Genomic DNA, 21,740 nt, shown 5'->3' with positions numbered 1-21,740 from the left:
GTATCGCTTGCGAATAATCCCTTGCATTTTTTTTCTTTACCATGTTCAGGACCACAACATTTTAGGTAAAAATTAAATGCTGCATGTATTTATTTCACACAACTTGGAGACAGAAGGTGACTTTTCCCCATTTCTGCACAGCTATGTAAACTGGCCATAGATGGATTGAAATTCGGCAGTTGTATTATTGTACCGAGTGGTGGTAAGTGTGAATCTGTCCAATGGGGACACTGACATAATGGCTTGCCACATTGGTGATACCTTACAAGTACAACTGCAGGCAGCAAACTGCTTTTTGACATCTAAGAATTGCGTTGGATAGGATAATTAGATTAAAGAAGAATTATCCCTTTTTTTTTTTTTTAAATGAACTTAGTTCCAGATGGAACAAAGTGCGTCATACCTGTCCCAGCTTCCTAGATGCCCTGCTAAGATGTCGGACAATACACTCACCCTTGGTGCAATGGCTGTAGACACCACATCAAGCAAGGACATAGTTGCTGTGATAGCAAGCACCTTTCTCGGACTCGTGTGGCATAAGCGGCACCACATATTTGGTGAAACGCCAATGCCGACTTTGATTTTGGATCAAAAACTGCAATATGAAGACACTCTTTTCTGACGCCTTAAACCTTTATTGCAGCAATTACATTTACTTAAAGTGGAGTTCCACCCATAAATATAACATTACATCAGTAGTTTTAAAAAAAAGTCATTAGTCCTTTACAAAATATATATTTTTTTTTTAGATGCCTTCAAAGTGTTGTTGCTAGGCAGAATAGTTAATCTTTCCACTTCCTGCACCTAGGTGCTTAATGCTTCCTAACCTACACCGCACAGACTCCTGGGAATTTAGTGGGTGTAACTTTCCAGGAGTCTGTGCACTCCCCAGTCTCAAAGAATCATGTGACTTGGACAGCACAGGTGCTGAAACCTGATCTGACACTGCTTGTGCAGCACTGAGCATGTGCGAGATTTGCAAGGCTGAAATCCAGGAAGTCATACAGTCTGGCTTCATGATGCACACACTTAAGATGGCCCCAGTCAATTTCTATTTTATAAAGTGTCTAAATGCTGTAACAACCTAACAAAACGGACCTTAGTTTACAGACCAACTTTACTAGAATACATTAAGCTTGTGTATTACAGGGGTATTTATATTTAAAAAGTGAAATTGTGGCCGGAACTCCGCTTTAAGGGTATGCATCTATTCACACTTGTATACATTTTCATACATCTTAAAGATGTGGTGGGATTTTCCTGATGTGCAATGGTCGCAGTTCCACTTTCCTGATTCAGGCTACATGTATTCTCAATACTTCTGCCAGAATTCCTAGCCAGTTTTCCCTGAGGAAGCAGGCTCTCCCTGTGAAACACGTCAGAGGCAGTTATGTACTACTCCATCATACCTATTAATATACAGTATGTAAGTGCAATTCAATTATAATTACCACCTATGTGTTAAGGATGTTTTCCATTTTAAACTTTTTAAAATGTATTTGTATTAATAAAATGGTGAATTTTAACTTTGTGTGTAGAATTCATTTTCTTTTTTGTTAGGGATTCATTATTTTTTTAGTGTCATGTACGAAGAGATGCAGTACCAGTAAATCCATGTGAATAGAGATTGTCCTGTCGCAATCTCCGTCCAATTCTTTATTCTCCTGTGGCATAAACTCACATTAGTGCAGTGTTTCTCAATTCCAGTCCTCAGGCCCCCCCAACAGGTCAGGTTTTCAGGATTTCCATTATTTTGCACAGGTGATTTGATCAGTTTCACTGCCTTAGTAATCACCACAGCCTTTTCATCTGAGGGAAATCCTGAAAACCTGACCTGTTGGGGGGGCCTGAGGACTGGAATTGAGAAACACTGCATTAGTGCAATAGAACTTTAGTCAGAAAATGATGTCAGGCTGCCCCCCTTTTGCAGGTATAAATATATAAAACATTTAAGTTTAAAATACATAAATACACCCTCCTACCCTGCACATGCTCAGTTGTTCTCAATTTTTAAGCACTGTGCCGCAAATGTAGAGGCTGATCAGCTGACAGCCACAGTGCCCGTTCACACTACCGCGACTTGGGATCCGACTTGTGTCGCCCGACATGAGAAATTACATTAAGGTGAATGAGAACCATCTTAATGTACACTACTGAAGTCACTCCAACTTCAGAAAAGGTTCCTGTACTACTTCAAGGTGACTTGTACCCATTGATTTCAATGGAAGTCGCCTCCAAAGTCGGATCAGTGTCTTAACTGAAGCAACTTTACAGGAAGAGAAAATAGTTTTCTCAGGCAAACCCCTCCTTCCCACAGAGCTGATTATTGTTTGATTGGCCACTGGTAAAGTTGCCTGTCCTGGAGGCGACTCTAAGTTGCCTCGCAAAGTTGTGCCGACTTTCATGTCGCTGTAGTGTTAAGATTTAAGACTAAAGATTTACTGCTGCTCAGGGCTTCTGCAAAATGGCAGCCTCCAGCAAGAAGAAAACAAGAACAATGCTGGAGGCAATTGACGGCACACACCAATTTCGGTAGCCTAATTCTTGTGGAATTTATGTTCCTTGCTAAAAGAACATTCTTTTTTTTATCAAGTTGTTATGGGTAAAGTTCTGCTTTAATTTAGATTTGTCAGTTTTTCAGATAATAAACAAAAAATAAAGCATAGAATGTATCCCAACACTGTACCAATAAAAGCTTTTACATCTATAAATACAATTTACAAATTATTTTGGTAGGTTATTGTCTAGTTAATATGTACATACTGATGCTAAATTCCATCTGGATATCTAGGTTTTAATGACCTTTGAGAGAGGTCCTGTACAAAAAAAAAAAAAAAAAAACATTACACAGTACAAATGTTTTTATTTAATATTTTTTCAAGATATATGAAAACTGTATTTCATCTGTCATAGAATACATACATACGGTACATATTAAACATCTTTATTTAATTGAAAATAAAACATTCCCACCCCTAATTTGTGCACATTTTAAACTTCCAAGTTATATACACGTAAAAAAGGAAATTTATAATACAAAATATTATAAACTACTATATACACACGTATTTATATAGATATATATATATATTTTTTTTTTACATAAAAATGTAATTTCATTTATACAGTTGCAATGTCTCAAACATAACAGGGTTGGTTGCTGGTTGTCGTCATTCTTTTATGTCCAGGATGTGTCTCGAGAAGGCAGAACTGCAAGAGATAAAAACCTGGGATTAATAGCAATACTTACATTCATCAATGTATAAAACATTTAGGTCATGCAACAAACTATGGCCTGATTTTAGTATCTGTGATAAATATAAATACGTTTCGAAATGTTTCCCCCAATTACATATTTTTCAGCAAATAATCATTTTGAGTACAAGAAGAAAACGTGTATGTAGAGTTTTTTTTTTATTTACATTGCATAGGATTGCTGTTCCCCCAAAGTATTTTATACAAGGATACTTAGGGGCACTCTGCAATTTAGTGGTCTCCAAACTGCAGCCCTTTTCTTGCCTTTATCTGGCCCTTGGGGATCTGTTCCTACCAGCCCCTATTCCTTCCACCAGTGAAGCGCCATTTCTTCCACTGAGACCAACAATGGGGTACTACTCCTCCTCCTACTACTACTGATCACCAAGTCTGAGACATTGTCTACTCTCATTGACACTGGGGCATTTTCTAATCTCGCTGAAGACTGTGGGACAGTAAACTGGCCCTTTGTTTATAAAGTTTGGAGACCCTTGATCAATGAATCAATTTGGATTTTTGAGATTGTGTGTACACTAAGGCCCCATTTACATCTGACCTCTTTGTAGCTTAAAAGGGTTGTAAAAGGTACAATTTACCTTGGTGCAGTCCTCCTTTACTTACCTCATCCTTCGCTTTTGCTTTTAAATGTCCTTATTTCTTCTGAGAAATCCTCACTTCCTGTTCTTCTGTCTGTAACTACACACAGTAATGAGAGGCTTTCTCCCTGGTGTGGAGTGTCATGCTCGCCCCCTCCCTTGTACAACAGGAGAGTCAGGACGCCCACTAACACACAGCTCCTTTATCTGCAATTAAGAGAGCGTCCTGACTCTCCTGTTGTCCAAGGTAGGGGGCGAGCATGACACTCCACACCAGGGAGAAAGCCTCGCATTACTGTGTGGAGTTACAGACAGAAGATCAGGAAGTGAGGATTTCTCAGAAGAAATAAGGACATTTAAAAGCAAAATGGAAGGATGAGGTAAGTGAAGGAGGACTGCACTAAGGTAAAGGAAGCCATTTAGGAAATAAAAATTGTACCTTTACAACCCCTTTAACATTCTGCTAGAACTTTCTGTATTAGTACTACTTGAATAAGGCGGTACACCTCCTTAAAAGCTTGACCTTAAAATGTGGATGTTAGTGCATGTTTTTTTAAAGGCATTGTAAAAACCACCCACTTGCAGCACTTTATAGCATTAAATCTCCCTTACAGCTCTGTGGCAAACTATGGTAATTGTGAAAGATAAAAGGGTGATCCAAATGATATACGCTAGGTACACATCCATTTGTCTGCGGCACCCAGATACATCTTGCACAGTATCAAGCAGCTGCGCTACCAAGTGTAAACAACATGGGTTTAAAAAAAAGGAAGCAGCCCTTTAGGAATTTAGGGCCACAGGGAATTGTGCAATGCTGCAACAGCTCATGATGAGAAATTGAATTGAGATACGACTCCAATTTTACATGTGACCTACTGGTCTTATCTTGGTCAATTTGAGGAAGACCTCTACCGAAATCTAGTCATTTCATTTTAGCAGAGGGAAGTAAGAGGCAGCAAGTGGGTGAGACTACATGTACCTCTGTGGCACAATATGAAAAGTGTGATGCCCTCCAGTGACCACCCTCCATTACTGATCACTCTGGAATATCTTTGGGTCAGAGAATCCCTATTGAAGGCAATAGGCCCAAAAGATAATGGCAGCAGCTGAGGTAAGAAATCACTGGAGTTTTTACGATGATTGTCACATTAAGGCTACGAGGGTATACACTGATCAGCCATAACATAACATGGGTCAGGGCGGTTTTAGAAAAAGGGGGCCATACTCAATATTAGGTAGGTGGTCATAAGGTTATGGTTGATCAGTGTCAATAGCATGGCACCCAATCACCCTCCTAGATGAGATTAAACAAGATCTCTGGTCTTTTTTTTTTTTTTAAGTATATATTTTTACAATTATTTGAAGTTGTTGAAGCAACACACACACACACACACACACACACACACACACACACACACACACACACACTTTGTAGGAGATGGGTTTATTTAAATCCAGGGACATTTCTAGGAATTCATATTTTCCTAGACAATACTTGAGGCTGTACCTAGAGTACATGGACTGTTGCCAGCTATGTCTTCACTGAAAAGCAGACTATGAATTATGTATCTGTGCTCCTCCACCGAGCCATACTGATGGTTCAGCTTACACAAAGCAAAGTGAAGAAAGCTTGCCTTGTGTTAATGTAAGGAGATCATTTTCTGAGGCTAAAGAAGTCAATTGCAACACATACCTCCAATTTTTTTAAGATGGGAAACAGGGGCACCTGTAAAACAAATTACCAGAATTGCAGCATGAAGGATTCACGTGCAATAAATGATCAGTAAGGCCGCGTACACACGGTCGTTCCAAACTGATGAGAATGGTCCGACGGACCGTTTTTTAATCGGTTCACCGCTGAAGTGGCCTGATGGTCTGATGTGCGTACACACCATCAGTTCAAAAACTGATCGGGTCAGAACGTGGTGAAGTAAAACACACGACATGCTGAAAAAAACGAAGTTCAATGCTTCCAAGTATGCGTCGACTTGATTCTGAGCATACGCGGGTTTTGAACCGATGCTTTTGTGTACTAACCATCGGTTTGGACTGATCGGTCAGCGGTCCATCGGTTCGATTTTAAAGCAAGTTTTAAAATTTTGGTCCGAAGGACAACAAACCGATGGGCTGTACACACGGACGGTTTGGACCGATGAAACTGAACTTCGGTCCATTCTCATCGGTTTGGACCGACCATGTGAACGCGGCCTAAGTGTACAGGCCGTTCAAAAATGTAATTTTAGCTATAAATGGAGCCTAGTGGGCCAATTCATCCCCTATTTTTTTACGTCTTAGATTGTATCCAAAAGTGAACTCTACAGCAACTGCCATAATTCTTGACTCTGTTCCTGTGGACCTAGAACTTGTGGGTGTTCTACCACCTTTCCATGTTCCTCCTTCTCTCGTTGCATTTTATATAAGATTACAATTCCAACAAGAGTCGGCCCCTAATAGCCACAGCAGCCAAGCAGACCTAGGAAGTCAAAAGAATCTGTCACTTTGAACATTCCAGAAAAAATGACAGGTTGTCTTGATAAGGCACTTCCTACCTGCCGATACTCACATTTACTGTGCTTTTGCGCTGCTGCACTTGGTTTTAAAAATGATGAGAAGTACCCAGCACAATGCAGTGCTTAGAATGGTGTTTCACAACTCCAGTCCTCAAGGCACCATAACAGGCTTTCCATTATTTTACACAGGCCATTTGATCAGTTTTACTGCCTTAGAAATGACCACAGCCGGTTCATCTGAAGGAAATCCTGAAAACATGACCCGTTGGGGTGCCTTGAGGAGTTGAGAAACACTGCCTCAGGCCTCATACACACGCACGGTTTTCTCGACAAGAAACAGCAAGAAAACTGCTGGCAGAGCTTTTTGCCGAGAAAACCATTTGTGTGTATGGTTTTTCGTATAGAAAACTGCCGTGAATCTCGACGAGAAAAATATTTTCTCGTTGGGATTTTCGGCAGTGTTTTCCTTCCGAGAAACCCGAGCGTGTGTATGCTTACCTGCCTCCATGGAAACCAGTGCATGCTCGATGAGACTGACGCATGCACAGTAGCTTCCAAGGCATAGGTAGGGTGAAGCAAGAGGGCGGCAACGGCATTGAATGCGACGAGCGCATGCTCGTTGTAGTTGATGACGTCACCGCATTCTTGCCATTCAAAAGAACGGAGGTTCTTTTGAATGTGCGTCTGTACACAGGGCTTGGCAAGAAAATCTTGCCAGGAATCCCGTCGAGAAAACCGACGGTTTTCATTTGACAGGATTCTCACCCGTGTGTACAGGGCTTCAGACCCGAGTGGCCAAATGCCAGGCCCGAACACTGTCCAGCATTGAGTTTACACAGGGACTAGGTGTAGGATTCCCATGAGTGAGGGACTTATGTGGTAAATAGAGACACTGCTTAACAGAGTTGCCATTTTAAGTTTCGTGCAGAGGTCAATTTTAGCAGACGTGTTGAATTCATGCACGACACAGGTAAATCAAGTAAAGAATACAGTAACTCTGCAACAGACTCATGATGAAGAGCATGCATCCATGCCACTGATCCAATTAAGAGTAATTTAAAGACAATCCCATGTTATACTGTGCACAAGTCTGGCATGCTTCATGTTTCTGTAGTGTGAATGGGTCTAGGATTGAAGCCAACTCACCCATTCTGACATATTTGAAATATAGAATGAAACCCTTATAGATGGAAATACAAATGCAGATAGCGGAGTTCTTTCTAAAAATACTGGACGTCTGGCTGTCATTGGCTTTGATACTCTGAGTTCCTGACAATCATGGAGATTAGAAAGTCCTGTATAAGTCCTGTATACTTGCTCCAGGTCAATTAGTCAGAAAGTAAAGTCATTAGATCAGCATGACAGCCAGGAAAATTTTACTTTTAGAAGTGGAGGTCAACAACATTGACAGCCTACATATCCTATATGTATAAAAGTTTCCTTTAAGGTGGAATTAAACTTAAATAAAAAAATAAAAATAAAAAAAAGTCGACAGGTAGGATTATTTTTTTACAGAAAAGACCACATTATCTTCTTCTGTCAAAACTGCTTCTGCCTACCTGTCTGCATTAATGTACACTGAGCTGTGCAATCGCTGGAGGGGATTGCTTGGCAAGGTATGTCTGGCAATAATGTGCCAATTTGAGGTGCATACCAGTATATTATGGCATAAGGTTCTGGGGCCATTCTTTTACAACCACATTTAATTCTGCTTTAGGGAAGGGAATCTGTATATAAATATATATATATACCGTATTTATCGGCGTATAACACACTTTTTTCCCCCCTTAAAATCAGGGGAAAATCGTGGGTGCGTGTTATACCCCGATCCCCGCTGTCTGAGGGGAAGAGCAGCGAGCGCCGCCGAAATAGACTGAGCCGAGTGTACTGTGTACTCGGCTAGGCTCGGTTCCACTCGCAGTCACACCCAGTACCCCCTCCTAGTCTTTACGTCCCATCAAAAAAACACAGGACATCCGGCTCTGTATCTTGGTGGCTTTAAAACCCATTATGCTGCAATTTTGGGCAAGGCTGCAGATAGACACTGGGCAAGGCTGTATTGTAAGTTTTTTTCCTTAAACTTGCCTCCTAAACTTGGGGTGCGTGTTATACGCCGATAAATACGGTAGTTTCCACCTGCTTGAAATAAATGTCATGTCCAGGCTGAAATAGTAAAATAAATTGATTGTAATCTCCAATTATTATTATTATTATTATTATTATACAGGATTTATATACCGCCAACAGTTTGAGCAGGGACCTCTCATTTCTCCTGTATTGATTTGGATTGTAACTGTACTGTCTCCCCCCATGTTGTAAAGTGCTTCTGCTGCACAAACTGTTGGCCGGGCAGGCTGGCGGCTGGTGCCACTGGTCCACCGGCCACCCACGCGGTTGGTCGGTTAACCGGACTTACCCAAACTAGGTCGTACGCAGAGATTCCTCTGGGGCGGCAGCTTAACCCTGAGCCTCAGCTTCATGTGGATTCCCCCTGTGTCTCCTCCTTGGTAGCCAATGGGTTCCCTTTTCCTCTTGGCCAATCGGGTCTCAGGACCTGCTTCCTGATTGGCTGGGAGGAGAATCAGGAAGACAATAGTAAAATTTTAATTCGCTATTGTCACACAACTGGGTGCGCTCAGGGCGCAGTGCTCTGCGAGTCCACCCTTTTTGGCTCTAATCACGTGCTTCTAAAAAACACCCCATTGGAATCCATGTGTCCGGTGCCCTACATGTAGATTAGGGGCCAGGTGCATGGATTGGGGGGGGGGGGGTGACGCCACTGCTGTTGGCGCTATAAAAATTTGGTACAATAATAAATTGCAGGTATGGCCTATACAATATATGACAAGGATTTGATTTGCTCGTCAACAAAGTCCCAAGGATGGCGCACACATTGGAAGGTACATGTGCTAGCAGTCATAAAGGACATACTATACAAAGAGCCGCGTCTACACTCCCCTCAGAATGACAAGCAATATGGTGGCATTTCAGAAGCACAGTAAACACTTTAAGAGCCTATGCTAGCATAGGGCAACAGAATAGGTCATCGTTATACATAGTACTCTTTATCATACAAGATCAAATATGTGAAAAAAGGTAGGGTTCTTTTTTTTTTTTAAGCCTCCATACAATACAGAGGATCCAGGTTCCTCATGTTTATGTTCTCACAAGAAGCAATGCCGTTTTATCTGCATGCTGCACACCCTCTATGCAGGCCCAGCAATAAGCATTTATTTCATCATGAGTCTGTAGACTAGAAAGCAATGAAAGCAATGAAAGCATTATTATACATGCATAAAGCACCCACCACCAGGAGAGCAAGAAGCAGCGTGCGCAGAGCGAGGAGTCACACATACACACCCTCAGGGTTCCGAACAGAGAGCAGGGAGTTCTGTAAATTCCGAGGATGCCCCATCAGATGATTGGCAGGGAGTCGTGGTAAAGATTCAGTGGGCTCTGTCGAAAAAGAATCATTTCTAATCAGAATATCACGTTGGTCTACACAGCATTATTAGATCTGGAGAAAAATCGGGCAGCTTTTTAGATATCGGCAATTAGTTTCTGACCTGAACTAACAGAATCATTCAGCACATTTTGTTGTGCGCTTTTGTCTATAGTGATGCACAGTAAGTATCCTATTAAATCAACAGTTTAGTTGAACAAATGTCATTTTATATTAGGGAAACAATTTTTACCTTGGAAAGGTAAAAAGTATTACATATAGCCAATAATTTTGTACACAGTATGGAGGGTTTTGAACCCCTGTCGGGTTTTTATTGTTGTCTATGTTCCTGCAAGGTACTATAGATTCATCCTCTTTGTTCTGGTGACCCCTGGGACAAACAGTTATAGGTAATCATAAATTTGACAGTTAATCACAAAAACAAAAGAGGAGGGCACATCTTCCAAAAGGGACACCTTTTCCTGTGACAACCATCTAAGATGTGGATTTCCTCACATTGCCGATAGTGTCTCCATTGGAGGAAATTACAGGAAATCTTCCCAACTGAATACAGAGAGGAGAACATAAATTCAATGGAACTTAAACCCTTTTTGAAAGAGTCAGAAAGGGGTTTAACTATGCATACACATACACTTTAAACCCAACATTTGCTTTAGTTTTGGGTTAATGGGAATTGACCAGATGTTACTGCAGTCTGTATTTCTGGTAAGATTTTTCCACAGTTCTTTTCCTGAGGCTTAGGCAGTAAAACCCTCACAGATGGCATTAAAAACCTGGCAGGCTCTAATCCTTCCACACTTTGCGACAAAAGAGATTGCCTTACTTAAATTTTTACTATTGGAGAGACAAGGGCCCAGATTCTCAAAGGGCTTACGACGGCGCAACGCCATGTGCGCCGTCGTAAGTCCTAATCTGGGCCGTCGTATCTATGCGACTGATTTAGAATCAGTTACGCATAGATAACCATTAGATCCGACAGGCGTAAGGCTCTTACGCCGTCGGATCTTAAATGCAATTTTTTTTTTTGCCCGCTAGGTGTCGCCTCCGTCGTTTTCCCACGTCGAGTATGCAAATTAGCTAGATACGCAAATTCCCGAACGTACGCGCGGCCGACGCAGTGAAGTTACAACGTTTACGTTAGGCTTGTCCCGGCGTAAAGTTGCCCGTGCTATATGAGGGGCAACCAATGTTAAGTATGGCCGTCGTTCCCGCGTCGAAATTTAAAAATGTACGTCGTTTGCGTAAGTCGTCCGTGAATGGGGCTGGACGCCATTTACGTTCACGTCGAAACCAATGACGTCCTTGCGACGTCATTTGGAGCAATGCACCCTGGGATATTCTTCGGACGGCGCATGCGCAGTACGTTCAGCGCGGGAACGCGCTTAATTTAAATGCTTCACGCCCCCTACCCGGCTAATTTGAATTAGGCGGGCTTGCGCCGGGTGATTTACGCTACGCCACCGCAACTTTACAGGCAAGTTCTTTGAGAGTAAAGCACTTGCCTGTAAAACTTGCGGCGGCGTTACGTAAATCAGATACGTTACGCCCGCACAGTTTTACGCGATTCTACGAGAATCTGGGCCAAGGATTCTCCAACTCCATCTAAAGATTTGATTTAGGTGCGGTGCAGTAAAAAAAAAAAAAAAAAAAAAAAAAACAACAACGTTCTGCATGCTGCATCTTTGATGGGCTTTCATCAATACGCATGTTGTATTGCGTTCAAATGGTAATGTACCTTAAATGCAAAGAACCGCACTGATGTGAACCAGCCCTTACACAAATGAGACCCTGACTGAATAGAGCGCTCTAATACAATAGAGTACGGTAATTTAGTTATGTTGTACAACGTATCCTTACATAACCTCCTCCACTAAAGTGTATGAGCCAGGCAATGATAATAATCATGTCTGATTTAAAAGACTGCATGATGTTTTTTTCTGTTTAAAATAAATTAGTCTAATACAATTAAACTTCATAGAAATCTTCCACCAGTCACTTGCAGATGCACTCTAAGGCCAAAATAATTGGATTGCAGGACATCAGAGTATATGTGGTAAGGAAGCACCCCTGCCATCCCATTTACCATCCGGAGCCCCCTGCCCCCATAGTTGTGACACATGTTCCAACTATTATTCTAGGTCAGATGTTGCAAAGTGAGGAGGATCCTATTCTGCTCCCATGTGGTTCAGCTGCACTGCCTTGAATCCATTGCATACCCGAGGAGTCAAAGGATGATCCTCCAACAAAGGTAACTTGTTTATTACAGATGCCCTTTAAATGCACTAACTTGCAATTCTGGTAGTAGTTGTTGGTTGGTGTGAGCCTCAGTCATCCCTACTTTAAAGTTATTGTAACCTTAAAAAAAGAAAAGAAAAAGAAGGAAGAAGAGAAAGAAGAGCTCCTGTTCCCCAATAGCAGATTAAACAGCACAGTGCTTGTGCTGTCTAATCTGCCCCTTTCTAAGCTGTAAAAAACCTGGTTGATCCTACCTGTTCCTGTGTCGCCCTCTGTGTGCTGACCACGGTAAGCATGGCTGCTGAGCCCTGATTACAGTGGTCAGTTGATGTGCCTCCATCATCCGCTGCTGTCCTCTCTCTCCTCCTCCCTCCCCGTTAGTGCACATGTGTATGTCCCCCTCTCCGCCTCCCTCCTGCCACTATTAGTAGCTGGCAAAAAAAGTAAAGACATATTACTGCAAGCCCCTCTGTTCTAATAATCTACCCTACACTGTAAAACATTTTTTTTAAAACAATGCCTGTAAATACCTTATCTTCTTACTGTTCTGGCCAATCACATGACCACCAGCTGCTCTCCTCCCCATCTAAGGGCTACAGTGGGAGGTGCTGAGCAGCCAGCACAGCAGTCATGTGACCTCCCCAGCCGACGTCAGAGGGGGTTCTTGGCCCCTCCTTATGTAGCCTGTAGATCTGAGGAATAGAGCGGCCGGAGGTCACGTGACTGGCCAGAAGAGATGGAAAATAAGGTATTTACAGGCAGATTATATATATATACACACATACATATATACATACACACACACACACACACACACACTTACACTATGTAGAGTGGATTAATAGAACAGAGGGGCTGGCTGTCATTTTTGTTTACCTTTACAACCACTTTAAGTACCAACATTTTCACTAAAGCCTCAAATATTGAGGCTGTGTAGTAGAATGAAAAAGTATTTTACTATACCTTGGAAAACAAACGTACGCTGCCACATCCCAAAAATATACTCTGGAAAGCAAAATTATAAAAAGCCATTTCCAAAATAAGGACTAAGAATTTGTTTGGGTACAGTGTAGCATGACCGTGCAATTGTCATTCAAATTGCGACAGCGCTTAAAGCTGAAAATTAGCCTGGGCAGGAAGGTGTACAAGTGCCTGGTATTGAAGTGGTTAAAGGCTTCGTACTGAAGGTGAGGCAACACAATTCAATTAGGAGAGCACATTTTTAGTTCACAACTAAATTACAAAAAGTTATGGTCCTTCAGAATCACCCCAATATAGTTACAATCGGTATCATAAAAAAACACAATACAATTTTAATAATTGATAAAACCTGATCTACCAATTTGGCCTTTGTTCCCAAGTGCTGGATTTTACCCTTAAATTAGGATTATTTCCTGCTAAAACTAAAATACAAGTCCTTTTGGGAGCTCATTTAGCTACCAAAAGAACTTCTATTTCTGTCCATCCAGATCTAGGATTTATATAGCTATACCCCATGGCACAGGGGAGGGGACCTGAGCTTTTCTGTTGCTGTTCCATTTTTACTTACAGGTCTCTTTCCCACCCCAAACATGTGACTGGATTGTCAAAGAACAGAAGCACAATGATGATCATATATTTATAAACCATGGTTTATTTTGCTCCACACCTTTCCGATTCCCATAAGGCAATTAAATACACCCAGATCGATCACCTATGGCAGGGGTCTCAAACTGGCGGCCCTGCAGCTGTTGCGAAACTAGAAGTCCCATGAGGCATTGCAAGGCTGACAGTTCCAAGCATGACTCCCCCAGGCAGAGGCAATGATGGGACTTTGGGTTTTGCAACAGCTGGAGGGCCGCCAGTTTCAGACCCCTGACCTATGGTGTCATTTCTTATAAATATTATTAGCCAGGTATATTTTGTGCACCAACAGAAATGTCTAGAACTGGTGGCTGTTAGGTGGCCCTGCCAGCATAGGGTCACTTTGTATATACCAGCATTTGTTAATCACGGTTTCCTGAACACTAGAAGTACTCCACACCTTCTGGGAGTTTTCAATACTTGCCGCCAACCGCAATGATATCTTTTTGCAGCTCTTAAGTCACTACATGATCTAAGAATGGGTGGGAGGAACCACTGTAGGTGGCAGGGGAAGCAGGACTTCAACCCCTCTGTCCTTTCTGAATACTTGTAGGGGCCTGGGGGAAGTGAAGGAGGCAACCAGAAAAGGTAAGCATATTGCTTTTTTAGTGCTTTTATATACAAAAGTGACCCTGTGCTGGCAGTCTATTCCACAGCTCTCATTCTAAAGATGCCTTTCCACATATAGAGGTCAAATGTTCTTCAATTGCAAAGAGTGCCCCCCTTGTCAATTCTGCACCAGGTTCTCTATGGACAATAGATCAATCGATGGCTTTATTAGTAAAAGAAAAGAAAGGGTTAGGTAGAACAAGACCAGCATTCATACCTAAACTGCCATGCTGCAATTCCCATAGTGAGATGCTTTGTTCATTTAGGGGGTCTTCATTTGGTCGTAGCTGCCCATTGGTGACGATGGATCCCGTCTGCTGAATGAATTGCTGAAGGTTACACTGTCTGAGGTCCTTGTTGAGCTCCTCGAGTTCCTGGGCCTTGACCTGTGGAGAGAATTCAATACGTTCTCACTGAAGTGCATAATTATATTATTAAGATACTAATGAAAGCCATGAAGAGAGTCTATGGGATTGTCAAGCATGTTCTTTGCATTCAGAGACACTGAGGGAGATTTACTAAAACTGGTGCACACAGAATCTGGTACAGCTGTGCAGAGTAGCCAATTTACACAACAGTATTCAGATACCAGAGGATAAAAACTAGGAGGGAATAGAACCTTTCCACACTGTATCCAACGCTTAAAAAAAAAAAAAAAAAAAAGGGAAGAAGATTTGCCTATACAAAACAGTTTTGAAGTAAGAAAACCATTTTTTTTTTTCTTTACAATAGACTTAATCAGTGACTGCAGTTCTGTACCCTGTATAAGCTGCAGGAGATGGGTCCTCTCTGTTATTACATAAAGGGGTCCCACTAACTTCCAAAGATTTTGAGCCTTCCTGAAAATCACTCGTTAATGCCCCCATTCACACCTGAGCATAGCGTTTTCAGGCAGAAAGTCACGCAATTGTACCACGATTTTTTGTACAGGTCAAAAGGTCACCAATGTAAAAAGTAGAAAATGCCCAAATCTGCCTTAAAAAAAAAAAAAAAAAAAAAAAAGTCCCAGAACTTGTTTGAGCTTCAGGCGTTTTGGAGTGGAGATGTGAACCATCGCCATAGAGAATAATAGATTTTTTTCCCCTCCAGCGTTTTGTAGCTTCAGGCTTCAAGCTACAAAAGGCTCAGATGTGAATGTGGTCTAATGCCGCATACACACGATCGGACTTCTGATGGAATAAGATACGATGGAATTTTTCGTCGGAATTCCGATGAAGCTGACTTTCATCAATCTTGCATACACACTATCAGACTAAAAATTCTGACCGCGCCAAAACGCGGTGACGTAAAACACTACGACGAGCAGAAAAAAAATGCTTTAGAGCATGCGTCGACTTGATTCTGAGCATGCATGGATTTTTCTCCGATGGATTTCCACACAGACGATCGGAATTTACTATAGTTTTTTTTTTTTTTTCCACCCCATCGGAAAATTTTAAAACATGTTCTATTTTTTTCACCGATGGAAAAAAAAGTCAGATGGGGCCCATACACGATCAGTTTCTCCGATGAAAAAAGTCCATCAGACTTAAGAGTTTGCCAATTCTTTTTGAACTTTGTTTCAGATAATGTATACAGTTCTCCAGCTAAAAAATTGAAAAAAATTTAAGAGGTTAGGGCCCTTTCACACGTACGGACCATATGTACGCATTCATCCGTCCATTTGCGGATTAAAACGGGACATACATGGGTCCCTATGTGATTACGGGTGACAGCGGATGACCATCCGCTGACACCCGTAATTGTCCGCCTCCGCAAAGATCTGCATTTGCAGACGAAAGAAAACCCAATTTTTCTTCCGTCTGCCGGATCGGATGAACATGGACATACGGTCCGTGTTCATCCGATCCCCCATAGGGGAGAGCGGAGGAAAGACAGGGCGGTCCCTGCACAGTGTGCGGGGACCGCCCTGTCAGCTGCCAGCTCAGCAGGGATTTTAGGGAGGATCCCCGCTGAACTTTTGAGGACACACGGAGAGGATCATTACTGATCCACCCGTGTGAAAGGGCCCTTACCCCATCATTTCCAATTCCTGATATTTGCCTGTTATACCACAGAATTGCGTTAAAAAAAAAAAAAGTATACGGTTCTCTTTATATTGCTTAATTTGTGTGAAATTCCTGGTGATCCTGCTAATCTTCCTGCTCTCCCATTTTTTTTTTTTTTCAATTCTTTATTTGTGCGAGACACGCAGAAATACAGAAACCTTCACAGTGGTGTGCGTGCAAAGAAACATATCAAATACAAGAATAAGCATATAAAACACCCCTTTACAGTAGTAAGGGAAGCCATCCCCGGACGTCCGGGTCTAGGGAGTCTCTGCAGCCTTTCCACGACTGTCGTATTTATAAAATGGAAAAAGAAGATAGAGGGGACCCAAAGCTGCTCTCCCATTTCAAACTCGCCATGTTAGATGGAGAGAGCACATCCATTCCCAGTTTTCTGTTGGTGACTGCCTGTCATCCAATGATGATCAGACTTGTGCTGACAACCCCCCCCCCCCCCACACACACACACTGCACAGCCATTCACTGGGAAGATCAGTATACTGCCGTTTCTCTACCCTCAGCTCTCTAGGCCCCTTATGCAGCTTGGAAACAGTGGTTATGTGAGATATATATAACACACACATACATACATACATACATACATACATATACACACACACACACACACATATATACACACACACACACACACACACACACACACACATAAATATACATACATACACACATACCTATCCATCTATATATATATATATATACACACACACACACACAAATGTTTTTTTAAACTGTATGGGGTTGTTTTACAAGGCAAGTATTCATCTCAAGACTTCAAGTATATGTGAACCCAGAGAGCCCAGTCTAATCATTACTAGCTACGTATAATTTCTGTAATCCACCCCTTTCCTTTTGTTGTCATCTTGGATGCCCCACTTACTGTATGCATTATACAGGTAAGACCAAAATCAGATTTAAAATGATTCAGTGACAAACCATGATAGGCCGGAACCAATTAAGTTTTACACACGCGCACACACACAATGTTGCAATCCAAAAGCAGAAACTACAGTTCAAGTGAAATTCAAATTTGAATCCATGCAAATGTTAGATTCAATTCACTAAGCTTTAATGCATTTTTTGGTATGTGACCGTTATTCCCAGCTTTCATTGTTGAAAATATTGTTTGTATAGCAAATCATCAGCATCATCGCAGTTTTGATTCCATTTTAGGCATTAAAAACCTTTATCAGATACTACTGTACAAAATTGAATCAAATATGGCAGAAAAATTGAGAAGCCAATTGCAGAAGACAGTTGGGCCGATTTAATAAAACTGGAGAGTGCAAAAATCTGGTGCAGCTCAGCATCGAAACCAATCAGCTTCCAGGTTTTGTCATCAAGGCTTAATTGAACAAACTGAACTTAGAAGCCGATTGGCTACCATGCACAGCTGCAGCAGATTTTGCACTCTCCAGTTTTAGTAAATCAACCCAAGTGTGTAAGTGTGTATGTAGTATGGTAACAGAGGACATTATGAAAAAGTCCTGAGACAGCAAAATATATTGAAGTATATATCTTTTGTGGTTTATAAAATAGTCCACTAGATGGCACTAGTGAGCCATGAATGTGTAAAATGAAAGTAACACTATTTTTTACATTGTATGGAGGAGTGCAAATAGCTGGTTTGTTTGTTTTTAGCATTATAAAGCCAGAGCATTTTGTTGAATGTAAAGGGTTAGTTTGTTAAATTGTTGTAGTAGTGCAATTGTTGAGCATTGTATTGCATGATTATCAGAGTTTGCAAAAAAAAAAAAAAAAAAAGTTTGAGGGACATTGGACTGTTGGAAGCAGGAGACCAAAAAAAATAAAAATTAATAATAATAATCTGTTTAAATATAGAAAATTAACACATGGAGCGTATTTATAAAGCAGTCCATCTGGCATTCACCAAACATTCACTGCAGGTGAATTTTCCAGGTACATGTACAGTGTACAATGACTGACTACCATTGTCTAATTGACTGCTTAACGAAAAATTTCCAATAGTGTTATTCAACAAGCAAGAGTGGAAAAGGCTCCAGGTTCTCTAGCTGAACAAATAGATGACGCCCCCTCCAAAAAAAACTGGATAATCATCAGTTAGTGCCGGTTCACACAGGGGCGATCCGTTCTGTACTATGGAACTGTTCAAATAGGAGTGACTCAAGTCGCTCCGACTTAGAAAAAGGTTCCTGTACGACTTTGGGACGACTTGCATTGACTTCGATACTGAAGTCATTTTGCAAGTCGCCTTTGAAGTCGTGTGCAGATCGCCTTGCAGAGTCGCGCTGCAAGTCGTGCTGCCCCAGTGTGAACTGGCACTAAAGGATACATCCAAATCCACACTGATCAGCCACATGGGCGTCCGCTCCATAGGGCAAGGGGGGGGGGGGCAAATGCCCCCCCCTGGAAAATCAAGAAGGTGCTGAAAAGTCTCGTGGCCGTGGGCTGTCTGAGCAGTCCTGGGCCGGATGTCACACAGGCACAACGAGCAGAGTGAAGCCGCCTCCCCCTCCAATGTTTATGTGTAAACAGGGGGAGGGAACCTGCTGCCTGTGCCGCGCTGATGGCTGATCTGAAGTACTGAATGAGATGGGGGAGGGGGGTCCGTCTGTGCTGAAGGGGGGGGGTTTGTGCTGAATGGGGGGTTCATCTGTGCTGAAGGGGGATCCATCTGTGCTGAAGGGGGGGTCTGTGCTGAATGGTGGGGTCTGTGCTGAAGGGGGTCCATCTGTGCTGAATGGAGGGGTCTGTGCATAATGCGGGGTCCATCTGTACTGAATGGTGGGGTCTGTGCAGAATGGGGGGGGGGGGTCTGTACATTCTCTAGGCTATATTTATATGGGCATTGAGTGAAGCTGAATTATCTCAAGAGCGATTTCACACTGCTAGCTGGCCGCGTTATCGGAAAAGCGCCGCTAAAAAGTGGCATTTTACCATCGTTTTAGCTGCGCTATTTGGCCGTTAGCGGGCACTTTTACCCCCCGCTAGCGTTTGAAGAAAGGGTTAAATGCGACTGTATCGCCACTGCCAAAGTGCCCCCCCCCCTGAAAAAATGTCAGCGGATGCCCATGATCAGCCATAACATGATGGCCACCCACCATAACCAGTTGAGGCACAGACTCCTCTAGACCTCTGAAGATATACTGTGGGATCCATTATCAAGCCATCAGTAGCAGAGCCTAGAAGTCCTGTAAGTTGTGAGGCGAGGCCTCCCAAGGATCATTTTGGTTTCCAGCACATCCCAAAGATAATCGATTGGATTCTGGAGAATTTGGAGTCCAAGTCAACACCCCAAACTACCTATCATGTTCCTTAAAACCATTCCTGTATTCATCAGAATAGACCACCTTCTTCCATTGCTCTGTGGTTCAGTTCTGATGCTCGCATGCCCATTGTAAGCACTTTCTGGCTATGGAAACGGGTCACCCTGACCAGTCTGCAGCCAAGCAGCCCCATATGCAAAAAAAAAATAGGGAAGCACTGTGTTCTGAAACTTCCTATTGGAACCAGCAATAACCTTTTCAGCAATCTGAGCTACAGTAGCCTATTGCATCGGACTATATGGACCAGTCTTCGCTCCCCATCGTCCACGAACCTGTCTGTTCTCTGGTTTTCCTTCCTTGGATCACTTTTGGTAGGTCCTGACCACTGCAGTCCAGAAACATCCCACAAGAGCTGCAGTTTTGAAGTTGCTCTGACCCAATTGTGTAGCCATTATAATTTGGCCCTTGTCCAAGTCTCAAATCCTCACACTTGCCCATTTTTTCGGCTTTTAACACATTGGGGGTTATTTACGAAAGGCAAATCCACTTTGCACCACATGTGCACTTGGAAGTGCAATCGCTGTACATCTGAGGGGGACATGCAAGGGAAAAAAAATTTTTTCGGTACTGCGACATTATGGCGGACACTTTTGACACATTTTTGGGACCATTGGCATTTTTATAGCGATCAGTGCTATAAAAATGCATTGTTTACTATAAAAATGCCACTGGCAGGGAAGGGCTTAACACTAGGGGGCGAGGTAGGGGTCAAGTATGTTCCCTGGGTGTGTTCTAACTGAAGGGGGGGGGTGGACTGACTGAGGGAAATGACTGATCGCTGTTCATACATTGTATGAACAGAAGATTAAGCATTTCTCCCCCGACAGGACCGGGAGCTGTATAACTGCGCCCCTATTGGCTGCTGGGAGAGATGACGTATAGCTACGTGATCTCGCCCAGCAGAGCCGACCTGTCGCCGTATAACGGCGGTGGTTGGTCGGCAAGCAGTTAATATATTCCATCCACTTTCAGATGTTATTGTAATGAGATATCAATGTTATTCACTTTACAGGTCAGTGGTCATAATGTTATGGCTGATGAGACACACAAAACACACACACACACAAAACACACCACTTGAGCCCCGTGCTGTAGACAAAAGACTTCCACAGTGCGGCTCTCAACTGCCGGGTGGACGTCCCTGGACGTACTTTTATTTGCATTCCCTGGGCGCGCAGCGGGGAAAAACTGTGCCCGGCACATTGCTTAGATGCCGATGCGCATACCTGGCGGCCGCGATCTCCGCCAGGTGCTCGTGATCAGCAGTGACAGAGCAGGGACGTGGAGCTCTGTGTGTAAACACAGAGCTCCACGTCCTGTCAGGGAGAGAGGAGACCGATGCTGTGTCCCTTGTACATAGGGAGACAGATCGGTCACCTCCCCCAGTCATTCCCCTTCCCCCACAGTAAGAATCACTCCTAGGGAATACATTTAACCCCTTCCTCGCCCCCTAGTGTTAACCCCTGCCAGTCACATTTATACAGTAATCAGTGCATTACTATAACACTGTTCGCTGTGTAAATGTGAATGGTTCCAAAATAGTGTCAAAAGTGTCCGCCGCAATATCGCAGGCCTGACAAAAATCGCAGATCGCCGCCATTACTAGTGAAAAAAAAAATTCATAAATCTATCCCCTATTTTGTAGGAGCTATAGCTTTTGCCAAACCAATCAATAAACTCTTATTGCGATTTTTTTAAAACCACAATATGTAGAATACGTATCGACCTAAACTGAAGATTTTTTTTTTTTTAAATTGGGATATTATTATTATTATAATAATAATAATAATAATAATAATAATAACAAAAAGTTTCTGTCTTTTTTGTTTATAGAGCAAAAAAATTAAAAATCTCTATTTGTGGGGAAAAAAAATATAAAAATATAATTTGGGTACAGTGTTGCATGACCGCGCAATTGTCATTCAAAATGCGTCAGCGCTGAAAGCTGAAAATTGGTCTGGCCCAGTAAGTGCCCAGTAATGAAGTGGTTAAGGGTCAGCTCACAACGGGCAGCTGCTGGATTGCATTACCTCTCTGGCATCGGTCTATTCTGACGGCATTAAAGGCAATGTGGT

General features: G+C 42.4%; 1 protein-coding gene across 3 annotated transcripts in view; it reads right to left on the bottom strand.

The window, feature by feature from the left end:
* Positions 1-3,085: 3,085 nt before the first annotated feature.
* RASSF7 (Ras association domain family member 7) overlaps positions 3,086-21,740 on the bottom strand; it is an 84,115-nt gene continuing 65,460 nt past the window's right edge. Inside the window, exons 4-6 of one of the 3 annotated variants that reach the window (XM_040328609.1) lie at positions 14,509-14,677; positions 9,669-9,817; positions 3,086-3,210 (exon numbers count right to left, since the gene is read on the bottom strand). In XM_040328609.1, coding sequence (XP_040184543.1) covers positions 9,708-9,817; positions 14,509-14,677 — 279 coding nt within the window. In that variant the 3' untranslated portion in view covers positions 3,086-3,210; positions 9,669-9,707. The remainder of the gene's footprint in view (positions 3,211-9,668; positions 9,818-14,508; positions 14,678-21,740) is intronic. The other 2 variants (XM_040328608.1, XM_040328610.1) reach the window with 2 other exon arrangements.

The sequence above is a fragment of the Rana temporaria genome, chromosome 11 (genome assembly GCF_905171775.1).
Source record: "Rana temporaria chromosome 11, aRanTem1.1, whole genome shotgun sequence".
In the NCBI taxonomy this organism is placed as follows: domain Eukaryota; kingdom Metazoa; phylum Chordata; class Amphibia; order Anura; family Ranidae; genus Rana; species Rana temporaria.
Note: the sequence above shows the minus strand (reverse complement) of the source record. Positions and strands in the feature narration are given on the sequence as shown.